This window comes from Haliotis asinina, chromosome 3, assembly GCF_037392515.1.
Source record: "Haliotis asinina isolate JCU_RB_2024 chromosome 3, JCU_Hal_asi_v2, whole genome shotgun sequence".
Lineage (NCBI taxonomy): Eukaryota > Metazoa > Mollusca > Gastropoda > Lepetellida > Haliotidae > Haliotis > Haliotis asinina.
The window spans coordinates 83,726,887-83,743,274 of NC_090282.1; the positions used below are offsets into that span (position 1 = coordinate 83,726,887).

General features: G+C 37.2%; 2 protein-coding genes across 2 annotated transcripts; one reads left to right on the forward strand and one right to left on the reverse strand.

The window, feature by feature from the left end:
• Positions 1 to 2,932: 2,932 nt before the first annotated feature.
• On the reverse strand, positions 2,933 to 11,605 carry LOC137278614 (alpha/beta hydrolase domain-containing protein 17B-like). Its single transcript, XM_067811089.1, has 2 exons — positions 10,762 to 11,605; positions 2,933 to 7,689 (listed from the first exon to the last, which is right to left on the reverse strand). The coding sequence occupies exons 1-2, from the start codon at positions 11,406 to 11,408 to the stop codon at positions 7,470 to 7,472; spliced, it is 867 nt and encodes a 288-aa protein (XP_067667190.1). The 5' UTR covers positions 11,409 to 11,605; the 3' UTR covers positions 2,933 to 7,469.
• A 150-nt stretch (positions 11,606 to 11,755) lies between these two features.
• Positions 11,756 to 15,871, forward strand: LOC137277157 (uncharacterized protein C9orf85 homolog). The gene is made up of 5 exons (XM_067808830.1): positions 11,756 to 11,972; positions 12,818 to 13,046; positions 13,835 to 13,948; positions 14,948 to 15,030; positions 15,584 to 15,871. The coding sequence occupies exons 2-5, from the start codon at positions 12,838 to 12,840 to the stop codon at positions 15,823 to 15,825; spliced, it is 648 nt and encodes a 215-aa protein (XP_067664931.1). The 5' UTR covers positions 11,756 to 11,972; positions 12,818 to 12,837; the 3' UTR covers positions 15,826 to 15,871.
• Positions 15,872 to 16,388: the final 517 nt, after the last annotated feature.

Consider the following 16,388-nt stretch of genomic DNA (forward strand, 5'->3'; position numbering starts at 1 on the left):
GTCGAGTCAAGCTCTCGAAGAGGACGTCGGCAATATAAGCCGCGAAAACGACAGGACATACTGTTTTTCAGCATAGCAAGCTAAATTCATTATAACAAATAACACCACGAGGAAGGCAAGAGAGCGCTGCAACGTAATTCCTAATGTTGTACTTAACATTCCTTTCAGTTACAATACAACTTTTGACATCAGTAATACAAACAGAAAACAAACCAGATTCTGTAGTTCACTACTTTTTTATTTAGCAAAAATATGTTCCAAAATTTGGTGAGAGTGAAGATGACATAGGTGCTACAACTGGACTTTAGAATAAGTAAGTAGTGTTGGATACATCACCACATCCCCTTGAGACAGGAATAGCCGTGACATATAGCATGTATCCGTTACAGAGACTTGGTGTTACAGAACACCCTTCAGAACCTGTGTAGATATGGTATAACAGTGATATAACCTTACTTGCTTTCAGTAATCCAGTGTGTGTTACAACAGAGAGCACTGGTGTTACAGAACACCCTGTAGAATCCTTATAGATATGGAATAACAGTGATATAGTCTTACTTGCTTTCAGTAATCCATGCCCTTAAACAACAGTCTATTAGTCTAGCCATTTCCATTACATCAGTATTAGTGATCTATAAGGTCAGTGACAGAATAAGACCGCTAAAGACTTCAACCTGGAGTAACTTCTCTGGAGTAAAAACGTTCTTTGTAAGTAAAATGTTGTAGATACTGTCATCAATTTTGACACCATTCCAGTTCATAACAAATATACTCAATTAATATCTCAGGGACATCTAAAACTAAAATAACCAGTAGATATGATAAATAACACATCATACAAAGAGCATACTTCTATTCCCTAAAAAGCCCTAACTTCACTTTGGTTTGTGCTTCAATGGGGCAATCAGTACAGTCACCCAGTGGGTCTCCCTAAGTCATTAGACCTAAATTGCCTCAATTAGTGATTCATTAATTAACCCAACATTACTATGTCAGGTCACTGCCTCATGAAACCAAATTACTGCCACTTGGAAAGTCAAACATAATCCCAGTATTCAGAATCTGTACAAAGGACACTTTCAGACATCAAAGCCTAATTATAGCCAATATCAAATTAAACTGATATGCCACATGATATGCTGTAAGTACCTACGAATGAATGATTTTACAATTCAACACATCTACAGAGGATATACGCAACCTTTTACCAATACCAGAGCTTGAATGTCGTTTTTACAAAATAATCATAATTATTTCAGCTAAATCACGACTTTCTCAGAAAACTGTCATAACTGCTGTCTGAAAAGTCTAACTGTACAAAGAAGTGAAAACATGGGGCTAATCATATACCAGCAGAGTAGGAAAAATAAAGGGTGTGAACAAGTCCTGCCCTTTGCCTCAAGTAGTTACTGTTTTCAAAGCCTAGTTTAGTTATTTAGAAATGTAACATATATTCATTCACAGCTAATCCTAAGAAAACTACTGTAGTAACTGATCCTAAATATCAAACTTTTGGAACTCTCTCAAATCACCTGAAACTAGGTTACTGTAAAATATTCAAATTCATTAATTTTGAATTCATTGAATGATAAATACTGAATGCCACTGGTACAAAGATCACATAAACCATGGCATACAGCATGAGGTTCTATTTACATCATGATTTAAAGAGATTACACAAACTCAGTTTGATTTTAAGAAATCTGATACACAAGATCATCCCCAGCGTATGGTGGCCATTAATCTGTTGAGCAACATCTTAACCTCTGGCTCAGGCAACACAAGACACCGGTAGGGTTGACTTAAGTAATTCTGGCTGAACAAAATACATTTAATGTTATTCACTTAACTTTGGTCTCAATCAATAACAGAACAGACTCCCTGAAGATATGGAACCATTAGCATGGCTTGTGCTGGCAACTGGCTACAGTGGCTGAGGTATACAATTCATGAACATTACAAAAACGTCCCTTGATTGCTGTACTAACTTGTAAGTGAGGGAAATGCTGGATTTGTCTATAGGACAGTATTACTCATGCTTTTCAAATGGTTTAGCCTGTTGATGCATGCAGACTCACTGTAGGAGTCATCCAATCACAACATATGCCATTCTAATCACCATCTCATTAGCATAAATCTTGTATAAAGCAGCATTGTGAATTACTTCCATTTTAAACCATTTGTTTGAATTATTCTCAGATTCTCAGACAGTTTAGGATCCTGTATGATCAAGAATGTTGGTGTGCGGTGTATGGCAGTATGCCCATTACATATGCACTGGCAGCAGGTTAGGTCCAAACTTTACTTGTCATGAATTTTACAGTAATAAGCATCTCATATTTACTGGTGTTCAGAGTGGGATCTTCAGTTTATAAGACTGTGAGGTCATATATTATAGGTGCAAAACTAGTTGTTGTTGTTTTGACACAAATATACCGTGTTGCAATACTGCCCTGCCATGACAAAATAGCTATTATCATATGAAGAAATGTGTGTTCTTAACATGTTTTGAGTAGTGTATGACTTGTATTACTTCACACTGTGTGAAAGTTTCTGGTAATAACAAACAGATGATGACTATCAGCTTTGATGGATCCATTCCACTATGATCAGTAACAAACTTAAACACAATCTTTACAGATGCCAAATTACTCATCGAATGACAAAACATGCATGTTTAGACTAAAATTTCATCAGACAAATCCAAAGGGAAACAGAAGACTACATATTGATCTTGCATCTTTAATATCACAATCTCCAGGACATTTGCTTTGTATCATCCAATATTGGCATCCACTGGCACAGTGTCATTGTCTGTTTGAGTCCAGCACAAGAAAACAAGAACCTGGCAAACAGAATAAGAAGCACAAATTGAAGAAAAGAAATGTCAGACAACCATTTAAGGAATAAGATAAGACATGTTGACCACAAGTGAAGAATAAAGGCTGTTTAATAATATGTAGTGACATTGTTTTTTCTGTGATTCAATTCCACAGTGTGTGTTGGGTTAAGGACAAAAATAATACCCCACACCTCAGTGTTGAATACAGATTATCTTACATGATCTTCACAATACATAAGGCAGGGACACAATATACACGTTACCATGGTTATACAGATGCAAACATTTGTACAACATAATTTACACAGATCATGGCATGTCTGAGAGATGTCTCATAAATTTCTGTTATTGCTGACTTGGCAGGAAAGAATGTAAATCCTCAGTACTGAAATACTTTTAGTTAACATGATCTTATCAATTAAAAATGGAGTTCTAAAATGTTGATAAGAGAGAATTGTTATCAATATCTTTCACACAAGAATACCAGAATATCTACTCAGAACAAATTCTTTTATCCATCTTCAATCAATTAAGTACATCTATAAATCCAAGACATTAAGAGCATTGATATGTACATGAACTGTCACAGACATCCTATATCTACAGGTGTTATTCTACTAACGATAAAGTAATGATAATCCAAAGTGTGCCAACATGTCAATGATATCATAGTGATTCAGTAGCTACTATTCCATTTTCATACACTTGGAGACAAGTCAAAGGTAAGATGGTCATTCTATGATCAAGTTTTCTGCTAACATGTATGAATGTTGTAGCAGACAGATTTGAAGAGATTTCAAATATAAGCAGACAGCTTTCAAATACAAGACCTTCCCAGGCAACATTAAAAATAAAAGAAATTGGTGCATATATATTTTTTCTACATGAAGCTTGTGAAACAAAATTTACATATGATAATCTTCCAGTATTGTCAACTGTACAAGAGCAAATGTTACTGATGGAGTCATACAATATTCCTTGTTTTCAAGATGGGTGTTTTATCATTGGAAAATTTTGGGAAAGTACTTCAAACCTGGGTCAAACTTTGAAACTTCACAAGATATACAAATGTTAAAGAGCTAGAGCAGAATATCGATCCAATTCGTGGTGACTGATTGTTTCTTTCAACACTCGAACAATAACCTTTTCACACTGAGTAACCAGGTTTCAGGTTGCAAGTAACCAAATGACCTTGACTGTATGAAACTGTAAATTTTTACTTTTCATTGAGGTCAACAAACAGGCTGAGATATTTACTTTGACAGCTACATCTCAATTTTGAAGAACACATTTTTAAATATAATCAATATATGTCAAACATAAACATGTCACGAACCTGCATACTTCATCCAAGTATCTAAACATACTGGAAATATGTATATAGTACGCAAATGAGAAACTATTGAAAACAGAATTTTGAAGAATATTCATTATAACTGCCTTAAGTATCCCTGGATAATGTGAAAGGTGAACAGCACTAAGGAAAAGCACTCTCTTGAAAATTGTCCTATCACTGAACTCTGTCATCATGACACATGCACGCAGACATGAACAGCACTTTAAGTCCTGTGGCTTCATCATGTTGACATTTTTCAACAAGTTTTATTTCAGATTTGTATCCCATCAGTCAAAAGCACTGTGGACATGATGACAAAAACCAGGACAGACATCAACAGAAGTCAGCACAGTCACTTTTACAGTGGAGGTGTGGGGACGCATGCAACAACTGCAGTAGAGATGGATGTGGGGGTGGACACAGGTGTACACTAATCTCAACACTCTGACCCAAGCCCAATCTTCAGGCAACCTGGTGACTACATCTATTATTGATAAATACAACTCCAACAGCAATAGAAACAACTAATTTTCGTCCACTCGTCCTCACAATAACACCTTTCAAATTCCTTAGAAACAGCAAATTTCTACTTGTCCAAATGATCCCTGAAGTAAAGGGCAGTTTGTGGAAGGAATTTTGGGCCTTGCACCAATTTCTAACATTGCAATCAGAATTTCAATATGCATGATTTTTTCATGACTATAGCTAAAAAATTATGAATAACATTTAATATTCCAGCCAAATATGGGATTGGAAATGTTGGAATCTTTGACAGCTGGGATACATGACCTTGAGACAATTTGTCCATCACAATGTCCTTCCTATTCATCAATGTTTAGTTTCTGTGTTGTTGCCCCATCTTGTTGCCCTATCTTGTGACCCTGATGAGTTTGCAGTCCCTGTGCTGACTGTCAGTGATATGACCATACCATAACATCATCATTCCTATGTCAAGTAAAATGAAGACAGGCAAAGTGTGAAATAAATACTACAGACATTCTAGATAGATGACAATAACAAAGACTGAAAAGACATGACATATACGAAAAGTACTTAATCAACATAGGTAAGTACACAGTTGGCAATATTTTGTTCAAATATATATCACAAGCTTCCTCTAGTTGTCCACTGGGAGTTCCTGTCATGTTTCAGTAAAATCATGCACTGCTGGGATTGGAGTCATGGAGCAGAACATTGCTGGTCAACCTATCATAGGGAGGAGACAAAAACTGAGAGTTCTTCTTAAACGTGCCCTTGGATATTCATAATCAGTATGACAAATTATTATCCTACAAAGCAATAAAACATTTTTGCTAGCAGATATCTACATGAAAACCTGACGATACTTAGCACTGACAATTACATGAAACCCATTCTGTACTTCTCTGAACTTCACCTACAAATGCCTGTGTATGTGTAATCCAAAACTGAAGAGCCTTTCTGCTTTTGTATAGATGATGGAAAATAAATGCACAGTGAACATGTGTTCAACAGATTAATAATGACAGGTGGAAGAGAGTTAACACTGAAGATGACCCAGAACAATCAAGATCATCTCAACCTTTACAGCCTTCTCATGACATTGGAAGGTTTAAATCCTCTTTCACAGAATTCTTAGACATGTATTACTATATGTACATGTTGTAAACCGTTGTCAGCAACGCAGATGTATTGTATTCATGAACCCTTTTATACAAGAAAGTGGTACCTATAATATGTTTGTCCTTAACCATGTTTACAGTGACAACTATTCGAATTCTGATTCTGTAGAACAGAGACATTTTGTACAGCTCTGCATTTCAAGCATCATGATAAACATGCTAAAACCGCCATTGTGTCAAAATAAAGTTCACATCTCACGCCCACATCATCAACTGAGACAATGTCCTTCAGGTAGTAAAAATTATATAAATAATCCATATTTTGCCAGAGAATTAAATGCATCTAAGTCACACTTTGTGTGTAATCTGAAGGGTACGAAATACAGTCACCTGCAACATTAGCTATGATAGAAGTATACTGAAGAGTGAGCTTGTGGTTTAGCTCTTTGAATGACAGACAAAAATAGTTCTAGCAGCCCATGTCATAACAGTGGTCATATGTCATGCATATAACTTTTGGTCCTTATACAGATATGGGTGAATATTGATCATAATTGTTCAGCAGTGTGTGCTAGTGGAATATTTTCATATAATTCAAGAAGTTCCTAGCCTGACACAGGAGACTCAGCATGACTACTGAATGCATCCTCAGTAATGAACAAAACAGGTATTGGGCTAAATTTTAGGTACATACAAAAACGTTACTTTAACATGCCACTTAAATATTAACCTGAAATCAAAATCAAACATGACATTGTATCTTCTCACAATAACCACATAGAAAATCATAGTCTAACATGCATATTTCCTAATGAAGATACGAATGACATTATAACCCAGCTCAGGCTAGTCTGATCCCCCATAGACCATTAATAGTTAAATGTGTCAACAAAAGAGATGAAAAATAATATTTCACCATTCTATGTTTTGGCATATCTGCTCACATACATAACAGTGATCACAACATTATATATATATTACAGACTGTACACAAGCAAATGAACCATTTGCTATTTCTATACAATCATGTTGACTGTATTCTTCCTGTGGGCAAAGAGGGGGAAACTGGTAGGGAAGTCCATGCTACAGGGGAGGTTGATACATCCAGTTGTGTATGTGGATTGTTGTGGTAGAACAGTCACATCACTTGGACCCCCCCAAAACTCTCAACATCAGAACAACAGAATTTTGAAACTTTACAGATTCCAAAGTCTCGGGCTCTCCAGCAGTATCCAGAATTTTCTTACATTTAAGCGCAGAAACTGACATTAAACAGACGTAAATTTTCAAAATGACATCAAGAACTGCTGCAGTTGATAATCTCAGGAATTTACAAACAGCCTGAAGTTGAAAGGATTCAAACATTTACTTGGAACGTTATCCTTGTGTACTAGACAAAACACCATTGTTAACAGTTCCAATGAAGTGAAAAGCGTCAGTCTCCTGAGTCAGATCACTCACTGTAGCGGATGCATGGAGCGCAACCCATGTACATGAGAACCTGTCATGGACAGGACTGTGTCCCTAAGTCCCTGTATTGTCAGACAACCCGTTCAACAGCAGAGTTGTTTTTCAGCTCTACTTCTTCAGTTGTGAGTTGAGTCTGAGTGTCAGAGACTGCCTCAGGTTCTTCGTTGGGTGTCTCCACATCATTCTCAGTTTCCGTTGCTCCCTCAATGCCCTCCTCTAGTCAATTGATAGCCAGCTCTACGTTGATGAACTGTTTTAAGCGCTCTAAATACTGTCCATAAAGTTCCACATCATTGTGTCCAGCACCCTCCACCCACAGCGGTTCAACCGTGCGAGGACATCGCTCATAAATTGCAAGTCCATGAGAAAAGTCTATCACTTCATCTTCTGTCCCATGAATCACCAGCACAGGGGACGTGATTTTAGGAACTTTGTCAATGCTGAAACAGAAAAAATAGTGATGAGCCAAAATTGCATAACTAGTATACCTCTAGAAAGGACCATACCACAACAATATGTCATAATGACACCCATGGGTAAGACAATGCCACGTCTGTAAAAAAACTGGAAAACTTCAAAACTTCACCAGTAGAGATGTCAGTTGAAATTGGAGAGTGAGTGAGTGAGTGAGTGAGTGAGTGAGTGAGTGAGTGAGTGAGTGAGAGAGAGAGAGAGTGAGTGTACTTTTACACCACACTCAGCAACATTCCAGCTAAAAGGCAGTGGTCTGTAAATAATCAGGTCTGGACCTGATAAACAGCATCAGCATCGATCTGCACTATTGGGAACAGATGACATGTTTCAACCAATTCGCGAAGCCTGACCATGGCAAGCATGCGTTACTCTATTCTACCCCGGATCTTCTACCCAGAGTATGGCATGTAGACAAATTTGTGTCCACATCGTGGGTCTTGCAGGTATATAAATGACACAGTTATTTCCCTTACCCAGCTACACAAGACCATGACAACCAAGCCTACTCAATCATTAGAAAGGAATGTGGTTGGACATGGCTGATTGTATGGTTTCCCCAGAAATAATGCAGATAAACTGGTTACTAACCACTATTACTGACATAGTCCATAGCAAGTGAATTGGGCTTAAAACCATTTTGAAAATGTTAGAATCTTAGATCACAGAGTCAGCTACATAGGAAAAATGCCTCTCAGTGATGAACACTTAGTAGAACAGTGCTAGAAACGTATAAAACTTCCCACTAGACTATAGATCAGTGATTGGACAATAACTAGTGGTCATGTCTTTACATCACTGATCCAAAATAACATTTGTATACTTGATTAATTATCAATACATTTATATACATTTGAACTTTTGACATCTCTTAAATTTACTGTTTACTTTTTACAGTGATTTTGAGCTATTGCAGTAACGAGAGATGGTTAATGTGGGAAATGATGTGTTTATTATTTCATTAGATCATCAACAACTACTAGTGTACTGAATATAACAGTATATACTTCTCTGGTATCTGAGTTTACCAAAATCAAGGTAACCAGGACCACTGCAAACATCATTTAGTGGTCCTGATGAATTTTTACTAGTCAGGGACCACAGGCTCAGCATAACTTTCATATACTGGTAGAAAACACATGCATGGGTACAGCTTGAACAAAGAAAACCAAAAACAAAGCTATCTTGAGAGCTAAGGAGTGAGTGAATGCAGTTATATCCCATTTCATAAAAATTCCTATAGTATCATAGCATGAGACCCCATAAATGGGTTCCCCACAGTAAACCCATGGGGGAAATCAAGCATATAGGATAATAAATACCCTATTCCCTACTGTAATCTGTTTGATGGCACTTTAGACAGCATCTAATAAATATAACAGATGCTCACTTAGAAAATATTCAGAAAATATACCAATTTCAAGTACGAAAAATAACCGAATTCCAAGCATAATTTCAAAATCTGCCTCCTATGTACATGTAATAATCTATGCATAGCAAGTTACCACATGTTATGTATGTGAGAACAAACTCAGAAAAAGTTATTGTAATTGATATCAGTACCTGCCACACAATTATGCATTCAAGAATGTGATCTCACTGATAAACATTGAAAACAACTAAGGCTTATGACCCTCAATGCATTGGCACTGACTGAGCAAGGTCGAGGTAATTACCATGATTAACATGATTAATGGCTGAGGCTGATGACGAATTACTTCTAATTATATGCTTCACTATGCTCAGAGCCCTGCTGTTTTTATCACAGCAATATGAACTTGAACTATTTTCAGGCACAAGAGTAGAAAATGGCCCTAAAAAATAACATATTGTGCGGTCAATATGACTCACAATCAATGTGCACATTTGATATGGATATGAAACAGATGCACTAAGTTATCAGAATTATTTGCTGCTATTACCATAAATACTGAATTTGATTCCGAACACAATACTTTGTGAGAAGTGTGAACCAGCTACATGACTATGGTATTTGCTCCTTGACATGTTTTCAAAGTTGACATCAGTTGCAGTGTTATTCATCAATAAAGATGATGGGAAGTAATTCTATGTCTATAACCCCTTCATCAAACTTAAACCCAAACCCTATACATGTACTTGAATATTTGTAATTTCTGTTTGTTCAAGACTTTATTAGGTATTAGATACATAGTATTTTAACACTTCCGACCAAAGGTTAAATTTGACAAGATATCAAGGCAGGGGAGACAGATGATAGTTTACCAGATTACGTCACACTTTCTTTGGACATAATGGTATTAATCCTTCATGGTTTTCTTTCCTCCCATTTTTCCAACACATTTATACTGTATGACATTATTCATTAAGAGTATTTGCAAGTGTCATATAACTAATGCTCCCAATGTCTGTAAGTGATTTCCATGAAATTCATGGAATATTTATCTAAAGAGATACTAACATTCTACATGGATCTTATCAAAACTGAGAAAAAAGAAGCAGTGATGGAGGGGTAGATGGTTAGGGATTGGGAAACAACAATTAATGGTAGAGAAAATATGTGTTCCTGTCTTATCTTAATTAGTCATTTTCATATCCAGCAGTCCATTTTCAGGTTTCAATTCCAGAAATAAGATAAAATGAGAAAAGTTATTCTGATTTTGTTGATTTTTAATACTGAATAATAATCTTTTTATGTAACTATTTGTTTTCTGCACTTCAAATGACATACAATGTTAGGCCATGAATCTGATATGGAAATTGACAAATCCATCAAAATATGATTCACAATCAGCAAACGGTTTTATCATCAAAATAGGGAAAAAACCTTCACAAGGAAAAAATGGCTGCTGAGCCACTTTCAAATTTTAAAATGATAAAACAACATAATAAATAAGCACAGATATAGCAGCTAGACATGTACCTGGTGATTGATTAGACTAAGACGTAATATCAGCAATGACATAACAATGACAACAAGTTAAAATGTACTTGCAACAATGAACGAATAACTAATTAGATAAAATATATGGACTTCACATTATGATGATACTAAACCACACCTTGGAAAGGCATCAAAGAACCAGGTCCTCTTGGTTTCTGGGAAAGCAACCCTCATACCAGACATCAGAGGTGAGTGGAGGACGACAGCACCAACTTCATATCTGGAAGCTAGGTCGACTGTTGGTACAGTTCCTATACTCTGGCCATACAGGATTACATTCTGGGGATTTATTCCATATCTTGTCCGCAGTGCCTGCCAAGCTGCATCTATGTCTGCATAGAGATTTTTTTCTGAAGGTTTTCCTGAGCTTACACCATAGCCAGAATAGTCAAAGCTGAATATATTGCAATTGATTCTTGAGCCAAGTCCAATGTAAAAGCTACTCATCTGTCCAAGATCAACAGCATTTCCATGGCTGAACAGAATGGTGAAGCGTGCGTTCGGTGAACATCTAGCGAACATACATGAGATTTGGTTTCCTCTTGCGGTTCGTGTCATGAAGACTTCAATGCAGTCTAGCTCTCTCTGTGTATACTGCCACTCCGCCCGATCTTTGAGATGTAGGCTGTATCTGGACCCTGCTTCGTCGGAAACCAAGGAATACGTCGGTTCCGGAGGAAGGAATGCCAGTTTAGCTGCAATTCGGGATGGACATGGCGGACAACAGAAAAGACAACAAAGCTCACTGAGAGACAAGCCGTTCATGATGGAAGAATCGCGGGAAACTGAGGGTGAAGGAGGGAAGTAAGCTGAAATGAAATGTTCTACACAACTCTGAGAGTTTCAACCATGTAGATATGAGCTTGTCCTGACTTCTCTATCGAAAACATTAGACAATATTGTTTGTTCTGTCGGAAAACATTTACGACTCCTGCTGGTGACGTCATGCACAAAGTCGTCTTCCGGAAAGATTGTAGGATCGGTCAAATTACATCAAATAGTTTAGGTTTATCATCAATGTACTACACAGCAAAAAATATGTTTTCGGTTATAAAATTGATGGATTTGCTACTGTCGACATGTTGGTATTTACTCTTGTCTCCGTACCTAGTTCAGCCCTTCCACTTCCGTTCGAAGCGCAACTTCCGGTTATCTTTCACCACATGTTGCAAGGTGGTCGTCTGTGTTTGTTTTCTTTAGTACTTGTAGACGTTGAGGTGTAATTATTTTTACTACATCGCAGGGGCCTAACCAGGGCCTATGTAACTTCTGCACTAACGTTCCTAATTTATTCAAAGTAGACAACATTTCGGTTTGGGATCTAATGAGGTAAGTTCATTGTTTACTTTCGGTCACATTCGGTCCCTTTTTCAATTCATGAGGCCCAATTCAGATGTCTCTAAGTACCCTGTCAGTACGTAGTGTCTGGAGAACATTCATATTTTACAAGCGAAACATTCATATCACAAGGAGCACATGATTAAACATAACTGGAAAATAGTATCAGTATGTACCGTCAGGATATGGATACAAAACTGTCCGTACTGTCAGAAACCACACAAGAACCATTATGGATAATTCCAAATTGTGGCATATACGTTGATCACAGTCTCAGCTGCATTTGTCAGGGAAATATCTCATGGCAGCTAATGAGACGGGTAGCAATGTTACACAAATAGGTTGAGGACATGGATGAGATCCCCTTTAAGTAATTAAATGAATTGGTTTTCAAGATTTGTCAAGAGGAGTGTACTAAATCCGAGTGGTGAATGATCGTATTTTGTGTATGACAATTCAATATCTGCAATACTGCAATGACATTTTGTTTTATACCAGCCATCGTATGTTCTAAATGTGAATATAATAATAGACTCTGCAGACTCTGCAATGTCAAAGTAAAAATTTCAGTTGATCCATATGAAACAGATTTCTGTTTATGTCTGTAGACAATCTTCCTACACATATATATTCATATTTAATCATATATTCTGCAAGACCCTTCTTCATATGTTGTCAGAGGATAAGAGGAATCATTACAGTGGGTGAAATAATAATCAGTAAATATGTTAAAGGTTTTGATTATTTGAAGTTTATCTAGCATCAGATTGTGAATTGTTTTCTGTTCAAATACACAAAAGGATTTATGTTTTGTAATTGTTTTTTTCTCTTTTCAGACTGAGTGTAGAAGGAAAACATGAGTAGCCAAAAGGGAAATGTGAACAGATCTCGTAAGCAGAAACATCAAAATACATCTGCCTTCAAAAATGATATGTACAACAAATCCAAGAAGGTAGCAAGCATCAATGAAACAAAACTCCCAGGCTTGTGTCAACGCTGCAGAGAAAAGATTGAGTGGAAAATAAAATATGCAAAATACAAACCACTCACTGTTCCCAAGAAATGGTTGGTGGTGCTTGGCTTACCTGTTTGCCTTACCCTTAACCATGATCCATTGTCTCTTTTTCATTCTTTTCGTCCCCTTGATGCCTTGCTCCAATGCAAAATTATGTCTATAGATTCAATTGATATAAGAAATTGAAATATTGTTCTAAGCGACATAAAAGACCCATCAATTGTTTTTTGTGAGTGCTTTATCATTTGTCATATTCATGGTGATCTATAGTCTAAAATGTGCTATATGTTTATTAGTAAGACCAGTCCAAAAGATTTAAGTATAAACATATAAGTAAGGTGTAAATACATTGAGTTGTTTTCTTTTACATGTACATTAATCTCAAATCGGTCCCGTATTTTGCATCATGGCATTCCACCCAAGAAAAGTGTAGCATGTCCTTAGACATGTATACAAACCAAATGTTTTCCTTCACAATATAGGTTTTCTGTTGTTGTAGTCAGAAAATAATAAGACTGATGATTTTATTTGTTATTGAATGCTTAGCAATATTTTAACTACTAGTATATGACAGCAGTCTGAAAAAAACCAGGTCTGGACCAGACTGACATCATGGGCATGAATCTATGCAACTGAATGTCAAGCATCGACCAAGCCAGCAAGTCTGAACACACAATTGTGTTAGTCACTTCTTACAAGAAGTGTGGGTTGCTGAAAGGCAGTTTTCTCTTGGAACATCAAAGCCAGTGAATTAACAGTAGTATGAGTGAATGGGGTGATTTCTATAATTTCCTTGTTACTGTATGTTTTGTGCTTATATCTTGTATTTCACTTTCAGCATTAAATGCAGTGAGAAGACAGTGAAGAAAGCGTACTATAATATCTGTTTTCCTTGTGGACAAGCTAGAGAGATCTGCTGTAAATGTGGAGAGAAGAAGGACATTGTTGAACAGTAAGTTCACAAGGGTTGTCTCGAATCAGTGACCCATCGAAAAAGAGATCTTCAGAGAAACAGGTGAAGGAATACATGTCAGTGTCACAGAACAGGTGTGTCACCCAAAGTGTTTTCAAAGTGTCACTGTCAGTATTTACTTTTCAAATATATGGACCTACCACATACTGGTTTGTGTAACCAGTTCCCAAAGCACACATTTGCCTTAGACAGTAGCAACTCACACTGTTAGATGTTGCAGTGCTGAAATTATATTTTTGTACCTGGGTGATAAAGACAAGGTAGCCTTTGTATGTAGATCCAGAATCCCCTGTTTACTTGTATCTGTTCCTGTGACTGAAGAAACTCTTATCTACAGGTTTGGTAGAGAAAATGTATTTAAAACCTGAAAAGGGGATGGAGATTCGTGACCAGTGGCCTTCGATAACACATTATCACTGGGGTGGGGGCGGTGAGCACATTAATCTGGTAATTCTGCAGCTGTTTACACCATTGTGTCAAGGTTAATCAGGTTTATTTTTGTCAGTATAGAGAACATAAATGGAAAGTCTAGTAATATCTGTGATAAAATGGGTATTGGCAGTCAGATCATTTAGTACTATCAACACATCCTATGAATCAGAGGCTTCTTTCCCAAAGCACTAAGGTGATCATAAGTCACCTTAGTGCATTGTTTAATAATGGGAGTTAAGGTTGCTTCATGAAAGGAGCCCCTGGGTGCCATTGCACAAGGCAATGTTAGCACTGAGGTGACTGTAACTCCCATACCTTAACATGGACTTAAGATAGTCTTAGCTCTGAGATTGTTTGGTACAGTGACACCCAGGTCTGTACGTTTTCTCAGATCCAGTATGTTCCTCCAGTGCTGGATTTTATTGTGGCCATCCACAAGTTCTTGTTACAGTTCAAAAACAAGACAATATTCTAATTGTTAATGTTGCCTTGGATGAAGGATGCAGTATCTGCTGCTGATGCCAGCGCTCCATTGTGTTTTTCCAGATCTGGATTGACCCCAGAGCAGCAGTCCGCTGAAGACAGTCGACAGAAACAAGAGCTCAAGTATCTCACGGAGAGGCAGAGACGTAAGTTGCTGTAGGATCACCTTCTCACACATTGTAAAGACACTGTTAACAGAGGTTCCACATGTAGGGACATGCACGTAAGGATCAGAACTTGCATGTGTCTGGATCCATGGATATGAACATTTCAGTGTGTTTGTTCAGTGTGTAAGCTTTGTTCCTTAGCTTCAGTTCAGGTTACCAACATTATGGTATCCCCGCAAAGACATCGGGGTTGTTCGTCCCAATACAACAATCTATAAAGTACTCACTTGAAACCTGTTACATCCTCCTAAGGGCAGGGTGCAACTTTGGAAAAGTTTTGTTCAAGCTCAGTCAATAATCAAGGATAATGTTCATGTTTTTGGTAGAAAAGACTGATAGTCAGCTATTTTGGCACACCATAGTTTTTGCCTTGGCATTAAGCATGCTATGCATGCATATAACTTACTCTCCGCCTCAAATGTCTGTTGGATGTGTAAGAAGGTCAAGGTCATTGTAAGACTCTGAAAAGTGTTCATTATTCTACAAATTTAGTTCCCATTGAAGTATCATGATTATGATTTGGACATCACAGGATCATTCCTCCGACAACAAGCACAAGGGAAGCTGTCAGTCGACTTTGTGGAGAAGTGCAGGGTGGGTGAGGACATTGATGATGACCTTGACGAGAACTATTGTGATGATCCATCTGATGAAAGTGTTGGATGTGTTGATAGTGATGACGACCAGGCAGAAGGCAGAATAATTCCTACAAACATCCCAAACCCATCCAGGACAAATGTCCAATCAGATGCAAAATTGGAACCATGTCCTTGAGCATGGAATAATGACTTGACTTGTAAATAAACTGTGTATATTTATAGTATGTTTTATTATTCTGTATTGACCTAGATGTTTCTGTGTTGTGAATTTGTGGAGATACAAGCTGATAATATTTATTTCCAAGTGAAAATAAATAGTCTTCTTGAAATCCAGGATGAACCACCATATTAGCATCCAAATGAATATCGTTAGTGAATTGCTTTATTTGTTGAAGCAGAAGTGACCACCTAATACCCATCACTCACTAAAACTACCCACTGCCAAATTGTAGCAAAAATACTGACAAACACATATCTGTCTATTGTTTTGCACTTTACCTGTTAGTCTCAATTACTTCTGCAGAGTTGTTTCCCTTGGTGGCTGGTCTGTTGGCAGTGTAAACATACCTCTTTCCCCACCCTTCTAATATGGGGATTTGTCTCATAAGCTAAACACGCAGAAATACATTTCAATTTTAAAGCAAATATATTGCAAACATGAGATACAGCCACCCAGTCTATGTGTTCCCTACTAGCATCCGTGGTTGATTACCACTGAATGTGTCTAGTGCTACCATC

Coding starts and splice junctions, on each gene's coding strand:
- LOC137278614 (XM_067811089.1), bottom strand. CDS start 11,408: ATGAACGGCTTGTCTCTCAGTGAGCTTTGTTGTCTTTTCTGTTGTCCG. Junction 7,690..10,761: donor TTCTTTGATGCCTTTCCAAG/GTGTGGTTTAGT, acceptor TTTCTGTTTCAG/CATTGACAAAGTTCCTAAAA.
- LOC137277157 (XM_067808830.1), top strand. CDS start 12,838: ATGAGTAGCCAAAAGGGAAATGTGAACAGATCTCGTAAGCAGAAACAT. Junction 13,047..13,834: donor CTCACTGTTCCCAAGAAATG/GTTGGTGGTGCT, acceptor TTTCACTTTCAG/CATTAAATGCAGTGAGAAGA. Junction 15,031..15,583: donor TCTCACGGAGAGGCAGAGAC/GTAAGTTGCTGT, acceptor TGGACATCACAG/GATCATTCCTCCGACAACAA.